This window comes from Thalassophryne amazonica, chromosome 4 (assembly GCF_902500255.1).
Source record: "Thalassophryne amazonica chromosome 4, fThaAma1.1, whole genome shotgun sequence".
Taxonomy (NCBI): Eukaryota; Metazoa; Chordata; class Actinopteri; order Batrachoidiformes; family Batrachoididae; genus Thalassophryne; species Thalassophryne amazonica.
In genome coordinates, this window is record NC_047106.1 from 45142446 (window position 1) to 45164402 (window position 21957).

General features: G+C 40.8%; 1 protein-coding gene across 1 annotated transcript in view; it reads left to right on the top strand.

Moving 5' to 3' along the window:
• Positions 1 to 21637, top strand: part of clcn2c (chloride channel 2c) — a 382840-nt gene extending 361203 nt beyond the window's left edge. The window contains 1 exon segment of the mRNA XM_034167802.1: positions 20504 to 21637. Coding sequence (XP_034023693.1) covers positions 20504 to 20698 — 195 coding nt within the window. The 3' untranslated portion in view covers positions 20699 to 21637.
• The last annotated feature ends 320 nt before the right edge of the window (positions 21638 to 21957 follow it).

Consider the following 21957-nt stretch of genomic DNA (forward strand, 5'->3'; position numbering starts at 1 on the left):
TAATTGGCAAAGCTTCTGAGGAAAACCTGGTCTTGTTAGGAGAGACGGCATCCATCCCACTTTGGATGGAGCAGCTCTCATTTCTAGAAATCTGGCCAATTTTATTAAACCCTCCAAACCGTGACTATCCAGGGTTGGGACCAGGAAGCAGAGTTGTAGTCTTAAACACCTCTCTGCAGCTTCTCTCCCCCTGCCATCCCCCCAATACCTCATCCCCGTAGAGACGGTGCCTGCTCCCAGACCACCAACAACCAGTAAAAATCTATTTAAGCATAAAAATTCAAAAAGAAAAAATAATATAGCACCTTCAACTGCACCACAGACAAAAACAGTTAAATGTGGTTTATTAAACATTAGGTCTCTTTCTTCTAAGTCCCTGTTAATAAATGATATAATAATTGATCAACATATTGATTTATTCTGCCTTACAGAAACCTGGTTACAGCAGGATGAATATGTTAGTTTAAATGAGTCAACAACCCCCGAGTCACACTAACTGTCAGAATGCTCGTAGCACAGGCTGAGGGGGAGGATTAGCAGCAGTCTTCTACTCCAGCTTATTAATTAATCAAAAACCCAGACAGAGCTTTAATTCATTTGAAAGCTTGACTCTTAGTCTTGTCCATCCAAATTGGAAGTCCCAAAAACCAGTTTTATTTGTTATCTATCGTCCTCCTGGTCGTTACTGTGAGTTTCTCTGTGAATTTTCAGACCTTTTGTCTGACTTAGTGCTTAGCTCAGATAACATAATTATAGTGGGCGATTTTAACATCCACATAGATGCTGACAATGACAGCCTCAACACTGCATTTAATCTATTATTAGACTCAGTTGGCTTCACTCAAAATGTAAATGAGTCCACACACCACTTTAACCATACTTTAGATCTTGTTCTGACTTATGGTATGGAAATTTAAGACTTAACAGTATTCCCTGAAAACCCCCTTCTGTCTGATCATTTCTTAATAACAGTTACATTTACTTTAATGGACTACCCAGCAGTGGGGAATAAGTTTCATTACAGTAGAAGTCTTTCGGAAAGCGCTGTAACTAGGTTTAAGGATATGATTCCTTCGTTATGTTCTCCAATGCCATATACCAACACAGTGCAGAGTAGCTACCTAAACTCTGTGAGTGAGATAGATTATCTCGTCAATAGTTTTACATCCTTATTGAGCACAACTTTGGATGCTGTAGCTCCTCTGAAAAAGAGAGCCTTAAATCAGGAGTGCCTGACTCCGTGGTATAACTCACAAACTCGCAGCTTAAAGCAGATAACCTGTAAGTTGGAGAGGAAATGGCGTCTCACTAATTTAGATCTTCACTTACCCTGGAAAAAGTCTGTTGCTCTACAAAAAAGCCCTCCGTAAAGTTAGGACATCTTACTACTCATCACTAATTGAAGAAAATAAGAACAACCCCAGGTTTCTTTTCAGCACTGTAGCCAGGCTGACAGAGTCAGAGCTCTATTGAGCCGAGTATTCCTTCTTTGCTAATAAAATTTTAACTATTAGAGAAAAAATTACTCATAACCATCCCAAAGACATATCGTTATCTTTGGCTGCCTTCAGTAATGCTGGTATTTGGTTAGACACTTTCTCTCCGATTGTCCTGTCTGAGTTATTTTCATTAGTTACTTCCTCCAAACCATCAACATGTCTATTAGACTCCATTCCTACCAGGCTGCTCAAGGAAGCCCTACCATTAATTAATGCTTCGATCTTAAATATGATCAATCTTTCTTTTAGTTGGCTATGTACCACAGGCTTTTAAGTTACTTTTAATTACTTAAAAAGCCATCACTTGACCCAGCTATCTTAGCTAATTATAGGCCAATCTCCAACCTTCCTTTTCTCTCAAAAATTCTTAAAAGGGTAGTTGTAAACAGCTAACTGATCATCTGCAGAGGAATGGTCTATTTGAAGAGTTTCAGTCAGGTTTTAGAATTCATCATAGTACAGAAACAGCATTAGTAAAGGGTACCATTACTGCTAAAGGAGGCCGAGGAATAACTAAACATTTCACACCCAGAGCAGAAAAGTGCGGGAGAGACAGGAGAAGCCACCATGCTAAACCGGCTAAGAGCTAGTAGCTGCGCTAAGCTAGCAGATTCCTAAAAACACACAAAGTGAATAATGTGTAAATAATTTAGAGGTGATTCAGCAGAGGGAGTGCTTTACTTAAGGCACGTGAAGATTACACTGTGAAACAAATCGTTATCTAGTTAACTAGATCAATTAAACAGCTAACAGATACAGCAAAACACCGCTGTGCTCCGGAACAGGAAGTGATACAATACCGCAGTGAGAGCCAACCACCAGTAGAGGCCCAGCTAACTGATCATCTGCAGAGGAATGGTCTATTTGAAGAGTTTCAGTCAGGGTTTAGAATTCATCATAGTACAGAAACAGCATTAGTGAAGGTTACAAATGATCTTCTTATGGCCTCAGACAGTGGACTCATCTCTGTGCTTATTCTGTTAGACCTCAGTGCTGCTTTTCATACTGTTGACCATAAAATTTTATTACAGAGATTAGAGCATGCTATAGGTATTAAAGGCACTGCGCTGCGGTGGTTTGAATCATATTTATCTAATAGATTACAATTTGTTCATGTAAATGGGGAATCTTCTTCACAGACTAAGGTTAATTATGGAGTTCCACAAGGTTCTGTGCTAGGACCAATTTTATTCACTTTTTACATGCTTCCCTTAGGCAGTATTATTAGAAAGCATTGCTTAAATTTTCATTGTTACGCAGATGATACCCAGCTTTATCTATCCATGAAGCCAGAGGACACACACCAATTAGTTAAACTGCAGGAATGTCTTATAGACATAAAGACATGGATGACCTCTAATTTCCTGCTTTTAAATTCAGATAAAACTGAAGTTATTGTAGTTGGCCCCACAAATCTTAGAAACATGGTGTCTAACCAGATCCTTACTCTGGATGGCATTACCCTGACCTCTAGTAATACTGAGAAATCTTGGAGTCATTTTTGATCAGGATATGTCCTTCATTGCGCATATTAAGCAAATATGTAGGACTGCTTTTTTGCATTTGTGCAATATCTCTAAAATTAGAAAGGTCTTGTCTCAGAGTGATGCTGAAAAACTAATTCATGCATTTATTTCCTCTAGGCTGGACTATTGTAATTCATTATTATCAGGTTGTCCTAAAAGTTCCCTGAAAAGCCTTCAGTTAATTCAAAATGCTGCAGCTAGAGTACTGACGGGGACTAGGAGAGAGCATATTTCACCCATATTGGCCTCTCTTCATTGGCTTCCTGTTAATTCTAGAATAGAATTCAAAATTCTTCTTCTTACTTATAAGGTTTTGAATAATCAGGTCCCATCTTATCTTAGGGACCTCATAGTACCATATCACCCCAGTAGAGTGCTTCGCTCTGACTGCAGGCTTACTTGTAGTTCCTAGGGTTTGTAAGAGTAGAATGGGAGGCAGAGCCTTCAGCTTTCAGGCTCCTCTCCTGTGGAACCAGCTCCCAATTCGGATCAGGGAGAGAGACACCCTCTCTACTTTTAAGATTAGGCTTAAAACTTTCCTTTTTGCCAAAGCTTATAGTTAGGGTGGATCAGGTGATCCTGAACCATCCCTTAGTTATGCTGCTATAGACTTAGACTGCTGGGGGGTTCCCATGATGCACTGAGTGTTTCTTTCTCTTTTTGCTCTGTATGCACCACTCTGCATTTAATCATTAGTGATTGATCTCTGCTCTCTTCCACAGCATGTCTTTTTCCTAATTCTCTCCCCTCAGCTCCAACCAGTCCCAGCAGAAGACTGCCCCTCCCTGAGCCTGGTTCTGCTGGAGGTTTCTTCCTGTTAAAAGGGAGTTTTTCCTTCCCACTGTCACCAAGTGCTTGCTCACAGGGGGTCGTTTTGACCGTTGGGGTTTTTCCATAATTATTGTATGGCTTTGCCTTGCAATATAAAGCGCCTTGGGGCAACTGTTTGTTGTGATTTGGCGCTATATAAATAAAATTGATTTGATTTGATTTTTATTTGAAATGTTTCTCCTCTTTGCATCTCTTCTAATGAGTAGCAACATGGGAGCCTCTAAACAACTCTCAAATGACCTGAAAACAAAGATTGTTCAAGATCATGGATTAGGGGAAGGATATAAAAAGCTATGTCAGAGATTTCAGCTGTCAGTTTCCACTGTGAGTAACATAATGCGGAAATGGAAGACCACGGGCACAGTACTAGTTAAGGCCTGAAGTGGCAGACCAAGAAAAATCTCAGATAAACTGAAGCGAAAGATTTTGAGAACAGTCATAGTCAACCCACAAACCTGCTCCAAAGACCTATAACATGATCTTGCTGCAGATAGTGGCTCTGTGCATCGTTCAACTATACAGTGCACTTTGCACAAAGAGATGTTGTATGATGCTGTAATGCAGAGGAAGCCTTTTCTGCATACACGACACAGAGTTGCTTGAGGGATGCTAAAGCACAATTGGACAAGCCAGCTTCATTTTGGGATAAGGTGATGTGGACTGATTAAACTAAAATTGAGTTATTTGGACATAACAAGGGGTGGTATGCATGGCGGAAAAAGAGCACAGCATTCCAAGAAAAACACTTGCTACCTACAGTAAAATTTGGAGGTGGTTCCATCATGCTGTGTGGCCAGGGCAGGTACTGGGAATCTTGTTAAAGTTGAGGGCTACATGGATTCCAGTCAATATCAGCAGATTCTTGAGACCAATGTTCAAGAATCGGTGACAAAGTTGAAGTTGCGCCGAGACTGGATCTTTCAACAAGACAACGACCCTAAACACTGCTCAAAATCTATTAAGGCATTCATGCAGAGGAACAAGTACAATGTTCTGGAATGGCCATCTCAGTCCCCAGACCTGAATATTATTGAAAATCAGTGGTGTGACTTTAAGCGGGCTGTCCATGCTCGGAAACCAACAAACCTGACTGAACTGGAGATGTTTTGTAAAGAAGAGTTGTCCAAAATACCTTCAACCAGAATCCAAACCCTCATTGAAAGCTATAGGAAGCGTTTAAAGGCTGTTATTTCTGCAAAAGGATGATCTACTAAATATTGATGTTTTTTTTGTTTTTTTCTGTTGGGGTACCCAAATTTATGCACCTGCCTAATTTTGTTTAAAAATTTATTGCACACTTTCTCTAAATCCTATAAACTTCATTTCACTTGTCAAATATCACTGTTTGTCTACTATATGATATATTTAACTGAAATTGCTGATCCAAACAGGCAATTATTTATAAAGGAAAATCATGGAAATCATCAGGGGTGCCCAAACTTTTACATACAACTGTAACTTCTCTGTGATTCTTAGTGATGAGAGAATGGTTTCATCAGCCAAGTTCTAAGAACAAGTGTGTCATCAGCAATGAAATGATTATATTATATAGTGTGGTGTCAAACGGGACAAAGCTGGACACATTGGCACAATGAATTGTGCACCAGTGTGGGATCAAATTCATGCAGGTGTTAAGGTGTGTGTGGCAGTCGAGTGTTGAGGCAAAGCCCTGTGGTGCACACAGTCACAATCCCACAGATGGTACCTTCGCACCCTTGGCTCCTCAGCCAAGCACATGCACCAAATTCTGAAGAAATTCACATTTTGCGACTAACGTTTTGCAAGACCTGCATTCATGTTTCAGGAGATATTTTTTCACATTTTGCAGTTCACGGTTTGCGAATAATTCACGATGTGAGTCTGACTGACGTTTTGGGGGTTATCCACAGAAGGAAGCACACAGACTCTATTCTGGATAATGAACCATCAAGTAAAGTTCAAACCACCATAAATGTTTGTTTACGTTTATCAAATTGCCATTAGCTGAGAGAGCGTGAAAAATCTGTTGTCCTTTTAGCTGCGATAATTTATTATGCTCACCATGCGAGAAGCCATCAAGGCTGAAAAATGACTTGAAATAATCCAGAGTTAGGAATAATTCAAATTCCATTACTGTGCTGTGAGAGAAGTGTTGCCAGTTTGGTGTTTTTGCACAGAATTGGTCTGCTTTTGAAGTTTTGCAAGTAATATTGCATTTTTATTTTTTTATTTTTTCTGAAGAAAATCATTCGTTTGCATCAGTTGAGTTGGCAACCTGTGGCTCTGGAGCTGTGTGCAGCGCTTTAAACACACACACACACACACACTCCTTCCCCTGATGGAAGCATCTTGAGTTGAAAAATTGCAGATGTTTTCAGAAACAACACTGCCACAAGCAACCCTTTTCCAGGCAACCAATCATAGTACCCTCACAAATGAGTGAACTTTTTTTTTGGCCACACATGCTATGTTCCTGCTGAGGGAGGGTGTGTGAGGGTGTTTCACTGCCGCACATCAGGGCAAGTGAGACGTAGCGAGCACGGAGTGAAAAAGAAGGATTTCAGCCAGAGTGTGGAGCCACATGGTTTGGGGGGCAAGAGAACATCTAGCGCCACTTTATCGCCCACTCCACTTTGACTACTGGTGCAGCACCAACCCATTTGCACCATTTACGCATGTCCAACATGCGCATGAAATGTCACACGCAAAAGCCACCAATGATAATGATGCTAAATTTATGAGAAAACATTGATGTCAGTGTATGAATTGAATATCATCACAGACAAATTGTCAATATTCAGTTAAAACAAAGGGTGTATGTGTGTGTTGGGGGCAAACAAAAAAACAAAAAAAAAAACAGAAGATGTCACACAATGAAAGTTATAAGCATTGGACACAGGTTTCATCGAACTGTTAAAATTGAAAATTACAACTTTGAGTTTGACATTTCAGAGTCACCCACGGTCAAAGCTTCTGCGCACAATACTAAAATAATAACAATGACAGTGCATGTCAGAGCACAAACCAAGCATGAAGTCAAAGGAATTGTCTGCAGACCTTCAAGACAGGACTGTCTCAAGGCACAAATCTGGGGAAGGATACAGAAACATTTCTGCTGCTTTGAAGGTCCATAATGAGCACAGTGGCCTCCATCATCTGTAAATGGAAGAAGTTCAGATCCACCAGGACTCTTCCTAGAGCTGGACGTCCGTCTTAACTGAGCGATCGCGGGAGAAGGGCCTTAGTGACAGAAGTGACCAAGAACCCGATAATCACCGTGAGCTCCAGCATTCTTCTGTGGAGAAAGGAAAACATTCCAGAACCATCTCCACAGCAATCCATCTGTATGGTAGAGTGGCCAGACTGAAGACACTCATTAGCAAAATGCACATGGCAGCCCACCTGGAGTTTACCAAAAGGCACCCAAAGGACTCTCATACCACTAGAAACAAAATTCTCTGGTCTGATCCGACAAAGATTGAATTATTTGGTGTGAATGCCAGGCATCATGTTTGGAGGAAACCAAGCACCATCCCTACAGTGAAGCATGGTGGTGACAGCATCATGCTCTGGGGATGTTTTTCAGTGGCAGGAACTGAGACTAATCAGGATTGAGGGAAAGATGAATGCAGAAATGTCCATCAATCAATCAATCAATCAATTTTTTTTTTATATAGCGCCAAATCACAACAAACAGTTGCCCCAAGGCGCCTTATATTGTAAGGCAAGGCCATACAATAATTATGTAAAACCCCAACGGTCAAAACGACCCCCTGTGAGCAAGCACTTGGCTACAGTGGGAAGGAAAAACTCCCTTTTAACAGGAAGAAACCTCCAGCAGAACCAGGCTCAGGGAGGGGCAGTCTTCTGCTGGGACTGGTTGGGGCTGAGGGAGAGAACCAGGAAAAAGACATGCTGTGGAGGGGAGCAGAGATCAATCACTAATGATTAAATGCAGAGTGGTGCATACAGAGCAAAAAGAGAAAGAAACAGTGCATCATGGGAACCCCCCAGCAGTCTACGTCTATAGCAGCATAACTAAGGGATGGTTCAGGGTCCAGAGACATCCTGGATGAAAACCTGCTCCAGAGTGCTCTTGACCTCAGACTGGGGTGACTGTTCAGCTTTTAGGACAGTGACCCTAAGCACACAGCAAAGATATCAAAGGAGTGGCTTCAGGACCGCTAAGTGAATGCCCTTGAGTGGCCCAGCCAGAGCCGAGACCTGAATCCCATTGAACATCTCTGGAGAGATCTGAAAATGGCTGTGCACTGACGCTCCCATCCAACCTGATGGAGTTTGAGAGGTGCTGCAAAGAGGAATGGGCAAAACTGCCCAAAGATAGGTGCACCAAGCTTGTGGCATCATATTCAAGAAGACTTGAGGCTGGTCTGGTTGTCTTCCTGGATTATCTGTGTGCCTTGTATGATATCATGGAGAAACATCTGCCGGTGGTCCAGGTCGGTGGATACGCAGAGGACCATCAGCTGTATCTGTTGTATAAGCCTGGAGACCACACTTCTGAGACCAGTGCTATTAACAGTCTCAGTGCTTGTATCTCGGAGGTTAGAGTGTGGATGCTGTTTCACCGTTTGAAGATAAATGACACAAAAACTGAGTTCATGTTACTTGGAATGCCTCAACAGCTTGCAAAAGTAACTATACATGACGTTGAAGTTGGCAATTCACCTGTGAAGCCAGTACAATCTTTGAAAAATCTTGATGTCATGTTTGATCAACAACTTAGAATGACAAATCATGTGAATTACATCTGTCAGAAAGGTTACCATCAGTTGAAACGAATAAGACAAATAAGAAAATATTTGGATAAATCTGCCACAGAGAGAATTGTGCACGCTTTTGTGACCTCTAATATAGATTATTGCAGTGCTCTGTTCTATGGAGCACCGAAGTGTGTTATCAATAAGCTGCAAAAACTGCAAAATTGTGCAGCTAGAGTGGTGTGTGGGGCCAGGAAATACGATCATGTCACACCGTTGTTGAAACATCTTCACTGGTTACCGGTGAAATATTGTGTTTCCTTTAAGATTGCCCTTCTGACATATAAATGGCTAAACGGGCTAGCACCACCTTACTTAAGAGATCTTATTGAAGTGTACAGCCCACAGCGTACCCTACGATCCAGTAGCCAGCTCAACCTGAAGGTTCCTAGATGTTGAACTCAGGTTGGGACTCGAGCTTTCACACACGCTGCTCCACATGTGTGGAACTCTCTACCCAGTGACATTAAAATCCTAGATTTGGACAATTTTAAGAGACACTTAGTTATATTATTTTAAACAAGCATTTTAAGCTATTATTATATTTTATCATTTTAGTTATATATGTGTTTTAATTTTATTTTTATTTAATTTATTGTAAGTGCATTGAGATGTTTATTATTATGCACTAAACAAATAAACTGTTACACTGTTAAACCAAAGCTGTAACAGCAATGTATTGAGCAAAGGGTGTGAATCCTTATGTATATGTGATTTCTTAGTTTTTTACTTTTAATAAATTCGCAGAAATTTCAAAAAATTATAAAATATTAATCTTTAACTTCTGGATCTGTTCCTAAACGTTTCAAATCTGCAGTGATTAAACCATTACTTAAGAAACCTAATCTTGACCCTAGTGTATTGAAAAACTATGGGCAGATATCAAATCTATCATTTTGCTCTAATTATTCTGGAAAAAGTGGTGTCACGACAGCTCGTAGACTATCTTACTGACAATAATCTCTTTGAGCCACTGCAGTCTGCTTTTAGAAAATATCATTCCACAGAGACGGCTCTCACTAAAGTGGTGAATGATCTTCTGCTTACAATGGATTCGGACACCACTACGGTTCTGCTGCTGTTAGATCTCAGTGCTGCATTTAATACAGTGGATCATCATATTCTACTTGATAGGCTGGAAAATCATTTTGGGATTACTGGGAGTGCCCTTGCATGGCTGACGTCATACTTGACCAGTCGTTCTCCCTGTGTTTTGTACAGTAACACTACCTCTAACCTTAGTGACATGAAATTTGGGGTTCCTCAGGGGTCTGTCTTAGGCCCCCTGCTTTTCTCCCTTTATATAGCACCCCTTGGGCACATATTGCGGCATTTTGGGATTACCTTTCACTGCTATGCAGATGATACTCAATTATATATGCCGATAACTGCTGGTAATCTTGTTCGCATAAAATCCTTAGAAGATTACCTTGCAGCAGTGAGAAGCTGGATGTCTAGAAACTTCCTACTTTTAAACTCTGAAAGGCGCCAGGAAAATGTCAGGTCCGTTGCCCTAACTGGACCTGGCACTTAAACTGTGCCTGAGATTGTATCCTGCAAAACAGTTTCTCAAAGCACAATCACATAAAAAGAGACAACTTTAGACAGAAATCTCTTTTGTGAGCTTTGCGCAAAGGGGAGAAGCTTCAGAGAGAGCGTACAAACCTAAGACCAACCTTGCTTTCCCTGCTCCTCTCCGCTGAAAGCAGAAAGTTGGACCACATTACACCCATTTTGGCGTCTCTTCACTGGCTTCCTGTCCCAGTGAGATCAGATTTTAAGGTTCTGCTACTAACCTATAAAATTATTCATGGACTGGCACCTCCCTACCCAGCTGACCTTATTAAACCTTACGTACCGGCCCGGGCTTTACGTTCTCAGGGTGCAGGACTACTTTGTGTCCCTAGGGTGAATAAGAAGTCTGCGGGTCACAGAGCTTTCTCTTATCATTCCCCTGTTCTGTGGAATGGTCTCCCTGTGTCAATAAAACAATCAGATTCTGTGGAGACTTTCAAGTCCAGACTTAAGACGCACTTATTTTCCCTTTCATATGGCTGGCATACTGGTACAGTTTTGTTTTACGCTTTTTACTCTTTTAATTCATGTTAGTAGTAATTGGAGTGGGCCGCGGCCTCAACTTCACCTAAATTCTGGGTCTTTTAGTGAAGCTTAGGGCTAGTGGCCGGCGATCACCTTAGTATTTCTTCTGTGTTTCTTGTTGATTAATGCTGGCAAATTATACAGTATTTTTTGTCTTTCTGATGCCTGATTCTGTTTTTTCTCTGTTTAAGGTTCAGCTCCATCCAGAGATGGGAGTTGTTTGTGTTGGCGATCCTCCTGTCCTGTGCACCAACAGCAATTCTTGTATATTCGTCTGTGAATTATTTCTGTAATTTATGTTTGTAGCATGGCCCAGGCAGAGGGTCACCCCTTTGATTCTGGTCTGCTTGAGGTTTCTTCCTCAGAGGGAGTTTTTCCATTACCACTGTTGCTCTGGGGGTTGGTAAGGTTAGACCTTACCTGTGTGAAGCGCCTTGAGGCAACTCTGTTGTGATTTGGTGCTATATAAAGGAAAATAAATTGAAATTGAAAAAACATTTTTCATGTTGTCATTATGGGTTGTTGTGAGTAGAATTTAGAGGGGCAAAAATGAATTTACTTCATTTTAGAATAAGGCTGTAACAACAAAATGTGGATAAAGTGAAGCACTCTGAATACAGATGCACTGTAACAAAAATATAAACTGGCCTATTTTTACTTTCTGAAGTTATTAGGCTGCAGCTGTAAGTTTTATTTAATTTGGGGAAGTGATGGTCTAGTGCAGTGGTGTCCATTAACATCACTTTGAGCAGATGAGTTTATCAGTGAAATCACCTGCTGCAAAAAAAACCTGCACCCTTTTGGCCCTTTCTGGAATATTTTGGACACCACTGGTCTAGTGATTAAGTGTTGTGCTTGAGACCAGTTTTTTGTTCTGAGAATTAAAAAAAAAATACAATTACAAGTTTTTGAGTAGTTCTTTAATTTGATAAATGCAACATATACAACTCAAAATTTAAAAAATGCCAAAAAAAAATATGGAAAATGCCAAAAAAAAAAAACATTCCCAGTTCCTGTACTTACATCCACAGAAAGCTGTCTGGGTGTCTTAGTGGCTCCTCTCACTTGTCTTTTTTGAGAATTGCTTATTTGACACAGATTACTATCCAGTAATATACTGTTGGTACAAACGCATTTCATGGGCATATTCAGTGACTTGGACATGTTCATGTACAGGGTCGGACTGGGAACAAATTTCGGCCCTGGCATTTTTCCTCTGGACCAGCCCACTACTGGCCCGACGAATCCACCCCCAAACACGCACACCCACCCGTCCATACCGAACCCCCAATGAACAAATACTATACACCTAAACACCATGAACACACACCTAAACACACACTTTCACTGTCATTTCACCTTGATCATAGTACAAAAAGCAGACCTGGCACCACGAGGGGGCGTCCTGATAACATTAAAGGCAATTACATATTTTGACGAAATTACAAGTTTAAATGACTATATATATATATATATATATATATATATATATGCTCTCTAAATGAGCAGTCCTGTCACACGTTAATGTTTTGTACAGATCAGTGGTTTCTGCACCAATCGGATTGGTCCAATCCATTTTGTAGAGATCAGTGGTTTCTGCCACGAGTCTTCTGTGTTTTGGCCCGACACATCGTTCCTATTGGACAATACCAAGGTACATCACAGTTCAGAGTGTCGAAAGTTGGCGCACCTCATCTCGACAGAACACCGGCTCTGTGGTATGCAAGAGATCACTTGACCGAGGGTCTATATGTTCAAATAATAATTTTAAAAAATACTGTCATCACTCTTCACTCTTGGTCAGTCTCTTACAACGGTGCAGTGTAAATACACGAGCTTTCCAGGAGCGTACGTCTCCTCCGGTGCGCACTATTTTTTTGGGGGGGGGGGGCGACCCTGCCCCCTCAATCAATCAATCAACTTTTTTCTTGTATAGCGCCAAATCACAACAAACAGTTGCCCCAAGGCGCTCCACATTGCAAGGCAAGGCCATACAATAATTATGAAACACAGTCTACGTCTAAAGCAACATAACCAAGGGATGGTCCAGGGTCACCCGATCCAGCCCTAACTATAAGCCTTAGCGAAAAGGAAAGTTTTAAGCCTAATCTTAAAAGTAGAGAGGGTATCTGTCTCCCTGATCTGAATTGGGAGCTGGTTCCACAGGAGAGGAGCCTGAAAGCTGAAGGCTCTGCCTCCCATTCTACTCTTACAAACCCTAGGAACTACAAGTAAGCCCGCAGTCTGAGAGCGAAGCGCTCTAATGGGGTAATATGGTACTATGAGGTCCCTAAGATAAGATGGGACCTGATTATTCAAAACCTTATAAGTAAGAAGAAGAATTTTAAATTCTATTCTAGCATTAACAGGAAGCCAATGAAGGGAGGCCAACACGGGTGAGATATGCTCTCTCCTGCTAGTCCCCGTCAGTACTCTAGCTGCAGCATTCTGAACCAACTGAAGGCTTTTTAGGGAACTTTTAGGACAACCTGATAATAATGAATTACAATAGTCCAGCCTAGAGGAAACAAATGCATGAATTAGTTTTTCAGCATCACTCTGAGACAAGACCTTTCTGATTTTAGAGATATTGCGTAAATGCAAAAAGGCAGTCCTACATATTTGTTTAATATGCGCTTTGAATGACATATCCTGATCAAAAATAACTCCAAGATTTCTCACAGTATTACTAGAGATCAGGGAAATGCCATCCAGAGTAACGATCTGGTTAGACACCATGCTTCTAAGATTTGTGGGGCCAAGTACAATAACTTCAGTTTTATCTGAGTTTAAAAGCAGGAAATTAGAGGTCATCCATGTCTTTATGTCTGTAAGACAATCCTGCAGTTTAGCTAATTGGTGCGTATCCTCTGGCTTCATGGATAGATAAAGCTGGGTATCATCTGCGTAACAATGAAAATTTAAGCAATACCGGCTAATAATACTGCCCAAGGGAAGCATGTATAAAGTGAATAAAATTGGTCCTAGCACAGAACCTTGTGGAACTCCATAATTAACTTTAGTCTGTGAAGAAGATTCCCCATTTACATGAACAAACTGTAATCTATTAGACAAATATGATTCAAACCACCGCAGCGCAATGCCTTTAATACCTATGACATGCTCTAATCTCTGTAATAAAATTTTATGGTCAACAGTATCAAAAGCAGCACTGAGGTCCAACAGAACAAGCACAGAGATAAGTCCACTGTCCGAAGCCATAAGAAGATCATTTGTAACCTTCACTAATGCTGTTTCTGTACTATGATGAATTCTAAAACCTGACTGAAACTCTTCAAATAGACCATTCCTCTGCAGGTGATCAGTTAGCTGTTTTACAACTACCCTCTCAAGAATCTTTGAGAGAAAAGGAAGGTTGGAGATTGGCCTATAATTAGCTAAGATAGCTGGGTCAAGTGATGGCTTTTTAAGTAATGGTTTAATTACTGCCACCTTAAAGGCCTGTGGTACATAACCAACTAACAAAGATAGATTGATCATATTTAAGATTGAAGCATTAAATAATGGTAGGACTTCCTTGAGCAGCCTGGCAGGAATGGGGTCTAATAAGCATGTTGATGGTTTGGATGAAGTAACTAATGAAAATAACTCAGACAGAACAATCGGAGAGAAAGAGTCTAACCAAATACCGGCATCACTGAAAGCAGCCAAAGATAACGATACATCTTTGGGATGGTTATGAGTAATTTTTTCTCTAATAGTCAAAATTTTGTTAGCAAAGAAAGTCATGAAGTCATTACTAGTTAAAGTTAATGGAATACTCAGCTCAATAGAGCTCTGACTCTTTGTCAACCTGGCTACAGTGCTGAAAAGAAACCTGGGGTTGTTCTTATTTTCTTCAATTAGTGATGAGTAGAAAGATGTCCTAGCTTCACGAAGGGCTTTCTTATAGAGCAACAAACTCTTTTTCCAGGCTAAGTGAAGATCTTCTAAATTAGTGAGATACTAATCATCACCATCTGTGATAAACTCATCGCCCCCTTAATATTTTTTTTTCTGGCACCAGGTCTGACAAAACGGAAGCAAATGCACACAAGCGGGAAAAAGTTTTTGTCTCTAAAGTGTGAGTGTGTGTCTGTGAGTGAGAGTGAGAGAGAGAGAGAGGTAATGTGTAACCACTGCTAGGATTCACACAGCAGCAAATTAAGGAGCTGAAGTCCGTAGCTGTTGCATTTAAAGATTAACAAAAGTAAAGCACAGTTAATTAAGATAAAAGAAACTATTCCAACCTTGTATCAGTAGAAGAGCGGAGAGAAGTCCAGGCGCCGAGGACTCAGTCCATTCACAGGGGCGGGAGCGGCCGCCTGCTCTTCCTGCAATCTGATTGGCCACCCTGTATGCTTCTCCATTGTCATTGGCTGTTGGTCATGTCAATCATTGTGCCCGATGTAAGTCTCCATTGTGTGATCAAACGGAAACAAAACTGAAACCTAGAATAAGACTGCGCTGTGTATGAAACACTACAGAACTTTTATTTTGACACAAATTCACGAAGTGGCTCTGCAGCTGCGCCGATTAAATGCTGTAGCTTCACCGATCATGGACTTTCCTCGTGTTGACAGCAGCGTGCGGTTCGAGAACACTGTATATTTCCATAATCTCTATAAATATGGGAAGGCCGGCCCACGCACATCTAAACGTGCAGCGGCCCACCGGGCAAATGCCCAAAATCACAGATTATCAGTCCGAGCCTGTTCATGTATTCATCCTCTGTCTTTTTGACTGTCAAAGTATGAATTGCTTCTGTCCCAATTTTTTTGGAATGTGATACAAGTCTGAAATAAAAACACACGCAAAAAAAAAGTACCTGTGTGTGTGTATAAGAACAATCTGTTATCGTTATTCATTCATTTTGAAAGGTCAGATATGTTTTGCGGCTCCAGACAAATTTTATTTGGTGGGAGACGGGGCAAAAATGGCTATTTTGACAGTAACGGTTGCAGATCCCGATTTAGATTAAGTACCTGTTAGGAGTAGTCGATGGATGGATAGATTGTCTCTCTAAAGTTGTTACCCTCACTATCCAGTACGGACGCGCAAAATCCCCCAGCCGACGTCACTTTCTTCCCCCTTCCACCTGCTGCGTGTGGTGTGATGGATACAAGGCTTGTTTGTCTCACCATTCCATCTCTGTCCCACTCCTGCAGCACAAATACCCCCCCCCCCCCCCCCAAAAAAAAATTGTGAGATTTGACCAGGACGTGATTCAGAGGGTTGTTGCTAAGCACTGTGCTGTTGGCCTGTCCCTGACATTTAGGCTTTTAATTGTGTTCTCCCGCTCTGCTTGTCTGCCACACAGACGCGCTGTCGTACTTCTGCGGCGCCTCCCTGCTCGGTGCAGCAGAGAAGAATTGTAGGGATGTGTCTGTGTGATTACAGCACATTATTTTCACCCTGCAGCATTTCATTCAGCGCTGCCATTAGATCCATAGTGCCAAAATCCTTCATAATGACAAAGTTGGCCTGTCCAAACAGAGCGCGCTGAGAGCGACTGAAGAGATGTTAGTTGCAGTCATCCAGAAACCTGGATCATTATATTTTCTCCTCATAATTTTGTGAAAACTAATTTTTCCTCTCAATTTAAAACATAAAGCCTGTCATAAGTCGCGTGTGTGTGTGTTGCTCTCTGCACCACAAGAGTTTGCAGTCACACTAAATTAATTTTTTGGAAGATTCCACATTATCACCTCTTTCTCTTCACTTTCTACAAACGGCTTTCAACTGCAGAATTTCTCCCCAAATGCCTCACTTTATCTTTACAAACATATACTCACCATTTGCATTTTTTTTTGTTGTTGCTGTTGCTGCTCATTTCCACTTCAGGTCACCTGCATTAATCACCATTTGGTTTTTCAGTCGCACTGGCTCCACATTTCTGGAACCCACTCAGATGTTACTCAAGAGGGAAAAGTGACATTTTTACAGTGGCCAAAAATCTTTGTTTGCAATATGAAGGTTTTCAAGTGCCTCGCTTTCTCAGTGCGCATTTTAAGACAGAAATGAGCACTGAAGCTAAGCTTTACATGTCTGACGGTCATGAAGATGTGATTCACTGATGCCATAATTTATGCTTCTGTGTGACCCTGACACATTATCAGTTCTGTCTAAAATTGAAGCTATTTATCCTTGACTAACGTGCAACCATTCCACGATTGCCTGCAAACTGTTGAAATTAAAAATGATTACTTTGTGTTTGACCTTTCAGAGTCACCTGAGGTCATATAGCTCATGTGACCGATAGAAAGTTTTGTGACTTCATATTGGTGTTTCACAGTAACACAGGTGTATGTTTCACAAATTCCTATTGAATTATAAATTATCTCCTGTACTGCACTGTATAAGCATTGGACCCAGATTTTGTCCTTGGTCTGATACCTTGACTTTTAACTGATCAAATCACTTTGTGCCTAGGTGACAGTGTTACTGCATATATTGTTGCCTTGCGTAAATTCACTTGTCACTGGTGACAACGTATTCTGAATGTGATGGAACATGTAATCTGCAAAAGACAGTCTGCAACAATTTGTCAAATTTTCTGTTACACGTGGACACATGGACTTCAGTTTGTCTTAAGCATCATCACATGTTGTTATCCAATAAAGGCAAAATAAAGTGTCAAAACTCAACTAAAGATGGGGATGTATAAATGTATTTATCATAATCTGTCAGATGCGTGCATTTATAATAAGTCAGATGTGCACGCTCATAATAATCTATCAGATGCATGTTTTTAGTATTATGATGTTGATAGTAATAATGGATTTGATCCATTGTGCACATTTATATTAATGAACCATCAGATACACGCATTTGTAATAGTGATCCATTAGATGCCCACATTTATAATATTAATAATGAACTGCCAGATGCACATGTGTATTATAATGATGATGATGAAGAGGAAGAAACCATCAGATGCACATTTTTTGTCATCGTGATAATAATAATGCCTGCATTTAAAATAAAAATAGTCAGGGTACAACTGATTGCCACATTTATGGATCTTGTGAAACAAATATAATATTCCTGACCAATGAATCACATGCCAGGAACTCTGGTGTTTCTTACAAAATAAAGGTGGCGTCAATATGTATAATCAAAGATGGCATATACAACCCCTGGCAAAAATTATGGAATCACTGGCCTCGGAGGATGTTCATTCAGTTGTTTAATTTTGTAGAAAAAAAGTAGATCACAGACATGACACAAAACTAAAGTCATTTCAAATGGCAACTTTCTGGCTTTAAGAAACACTATAAGAAATCAGGAAAAAAAAATTGTGGCAGTCAGTAACGGTTACTTTTTTAGACCAAGCAGAGGGAAAAAAGTATGGAATCACTCAATTCTGAGGAAAAAATTATGGAATCATGAAAAACAAAAGAACGCTCCAACACATCACGAGTATTTTGTTGCACCACCTCTGGCTTTTATAACAGCTTGCAGTCTGTGAGGCATGGACTTAATGAGTGACAAACAGTACTCTTCATCAATCTGGCACCAACTTTCTCTGATTGCTGTTGCCAGATCAGCTTTGCAGGTTGGAGCCTTGTCATGGACCATTTTCTTCAACTTCCACCAAAGATTTTCAGTTGGATTACGATCCGGACTATTTGCAGGCCATGACATTGACCCTATGTGTCTTTTTGCAAGGAATGTTTTCACAGTTTTTGCTCTATGGCAAGATGCATTATCATCTTGAAAAATGATTTCATCATCCCCAAACATTCTTTCAATTGATGGGATAAGAAAAGTGTCCAAAATATCAACGTAAACTTGTGCATTTATTGATGATGTAATGACGGCCATCTCCCCAGTGCCTTTACCTGACATGCAGCCCCATATCATCAATGACTGTGGAAATTTACATGTTCTCTTCAGGCAGTCATCTCTATAAATCTCATTGGAACAGCACCAAACAAAAGTTCCAGCATCATCACCTTGCCCAATGCAGATTCGAGATTCATCACTGAATATGACTTTCATCCAGTCATCCACAGTCCACAATTGCTTTTCCTTAGCCCATTGTAGCCTTTTTTTCTGTTTAGGTGTTAATGATGGCTTTCGTTTAGCTTTTCTGTATGTAAATCCCATTTCCTTTAGGCAGTTTCTTACAGTTCGGTCACAGATGTTGACTCCAGTTTCCTCCCATTCGTTCCTTATTTGTTTTGTTGTGCATTTTCAATTTTTGAGACATATTGCTTTAAGTTTTCTGTCTTGACGCTTTGATGTCTTCCTTGGTCTACCAGTATGTTTGCCTTTAACAACCTTCCCATGTTGTTTGTATTTGGTCCAGAGTTTAGACACAGCTGACTGAACAACCATCTTTTGCAACATTGCGTGTTGATTTACCCTCTAAGAGTTTGATAATCCTCTCCTTTGTTTCAATTGACATCTCTCGTGTTGGAGCCATGATTCATGTCAGTCCACTTGGTGCAACAGCTCTCCAAGGTGTGATCACTCCTTTTTAGATGCAGACTAACGAGCAGATCTGATTTGATGCAGGTGTTAGTTTTGGGGATGAAAATTTACAGGGTGATTCCATAATTTATTCCTCAGAATTGAGTGAGTCCATATTTTTTCCCTCTGCTTGGTCTAAAAAAGTAACCGTTACTGACTGCCACAATTATTTTTCCTGATTTCTTATAGTGTTTCTTAAAGCCAGAAAGTTGCCATTTGAAATGACTTTAGTTTTGTGTCATGTCTGTGATCTGCTTTTTTCTACAAAATTAAACAACTGAATGAACATCCTCCGAGGCCGGTGATTCCATAATTTTTGCCAGGGGTTGTATTGGAGTCGGCGTTAGATTGTCTGACAGTATATGCTGTAACAGACCCTCTGTCATTCCACCAGGTTTGATCCAGTCGAATCAGATCAGTTATTTTGTTATATAATATGTTTTCCACCCTTCAAACTGGTTTTTTGTTTTTTTTTTGGGGGCCATCAGGTATTCCTGGCCATTTGCAGACTCTAGTGTAGAGATTTTGTTCCAGTAGTTAAACGTGGTAGTGATCCAACCAATCATGTTGCCCAGTACTTTTCTCAGTTGACATGTTGCAATTTTCAAGACTTTTTATTATTATTAATATTATTACAGAGAACCCAACTTATTTTCCTAATCAGCTTACTTTTAGGCATTTCTTTATTGTGAAAAAAGTCCTGAAACCAAAGTGTGCTTGTTTAAAATAAATAACTGATTCAGTTATAACCCCGTGGAAGTTGGTCATTTTTCACCCCGATAACTTTGCAGCTTAGTTTTATTTTCTTTCTGTATGCTTTCCTGTTATACCTTCAGTTTGCCCCCAGTTTGACTCGAAGAAGACCGTAATTAACTTTAAAGTATAAATCATCTACTTCTGTGACACCATACCACCAAATGTGTTGTCTTTTTGTGGCTCTTTCATAAATGCAGACTGCAGTGTGCGTGGTGGCACAACCATGTAATGTGTGACAAGCTTTTTGCTGTGTGGAGGTGCAGTGATTAATGCACCCTCAATTCTGTCGTCTTCAGAAGCAGAAGTTACTTTCCGGTCTTTACCGCCCTCTGTTATCTTTATCGCCATTGTACTTTGTACAAAGGGTCCAAGATGATGTCTGAAATGAGTTAAAACGGCTAATGTGATCGTACACCACACAGTGTGGCAAATGCAGCATCAGCATGCAGGAGATGGAGTACATCTACGTGATTATTCATAAGTTGCACGTCTTCTTGATGTCTTTGTGTTGTCTTTCGTAACCTTTTCTGACGGTCCGGTCTTCTCTGTCCAGCTTCGCAAGGCCATCGAGGGCTCGGTGACTGTGAAAGGTGTGAAGGTGCGCCCCCCACTGGCTAGTTTCCGGGACAGCGGCACCAGCAGCAGTGAGACGGAGGCAACAGAGCTTCACAAGCTGTGGGATCGCCACAAGAGCGTGTCACTGCCCCGCGAACACACCCCCTCTGAGTCTGATGAAAAGTCCCAGTGAGGGGAAACTAGAGAAGCGGCAGAGGAACAACAGGTGGCGGTGATGGAGGAGACGCCCAAAGGCACAAACATGCAAAAATCCTCAGGGATTAGGATCAATACCTTATTCTGGAGAGTTTTTTTTCTGCTATGCCTGTTTTTTTTTTGTTTTTGTTTTTTTTTTTTTTTTTTTTTTTTTTAAGCTTTTCTTCTCTGCTCATGGTTCTCTTTCCCCTACATCCCTCTGCATCATGAACCACTGAGTGCTTTCACCCGGAGCATGGCACTGGCCAGCAACACAAACACTGAGATAAGAGTTCAGCGCATCACGGCCTGTGCCCTGCTCTCCATTTAGCCTTGGAACCCCACAGCAAAGTGAATGAAGATGATGGGACACAAGTTCTTCTTAAATCACTGGAGTCATCTTCAAAAATCTTCAGAAACAAAAAGGGATGTGTGTGTGTGTGGGGGGGGGGGTTAAGTAGACTTTAGATTGTCTGTCTCGGCTGTTTAGAGTTGAAACTGACAAAATCCACATCTTCCACTGGAGGACAAATAGCGTGTGTGTGCGTGCGTGCGCTGGGGAAAATTTGCAAGCGTTTATGTACGCAGAAGGAGGAGGTAGCACAAATCTGTTTCTTCATACCATTTTCTTAATACATCATTTTGTTTAAACACATTTCAGTTTTTTGCAGCCGACTGATCTGGGTTGAACTGGAATGTGAAGTAACACAGCGTTTTGGTAAGATAACACTCAGCAGTCCCACTAACATGATTAGGGACAAATGCCTTAGCTTTCTGTATTTTACTGTTTCCTTCCATCATTTCTGCACTGCTGTATTTTCATCTTCACTGCGCGTGTAAATTTGTCATTTTGACCGTATTGTACGGTGGCCAATAGGAGACACCAGACCAGCAATGGCAGGAAACAAATGCAAAAGTTTCACAACCCAAAGAGTAACAAAGCACTGGAAGTGCTGTCAACACAGACTGTTTCCACCAGGAGGACATTCATTGACAGATCGTTCAATGCACCACGCAGTTCCACTCTTACTCTGTTCTGCCAAACCAGGTAGATATTAATTTTAATTTATTGATGATTTTACTCTCATGCTACCTATATTGTCTCATGTTATAATTTTATTTGCAACACACTGAAGAGGAGAAGCAGCTAAAATCCTCTGGGCAGAAACTTCTGTTTGTATTGTATTTTCTTTGTGTTGTGGAGCATTGCAGAGCGTTTGTGTATTGTCTGAACTTACATGTGCAGTATGTTATGTT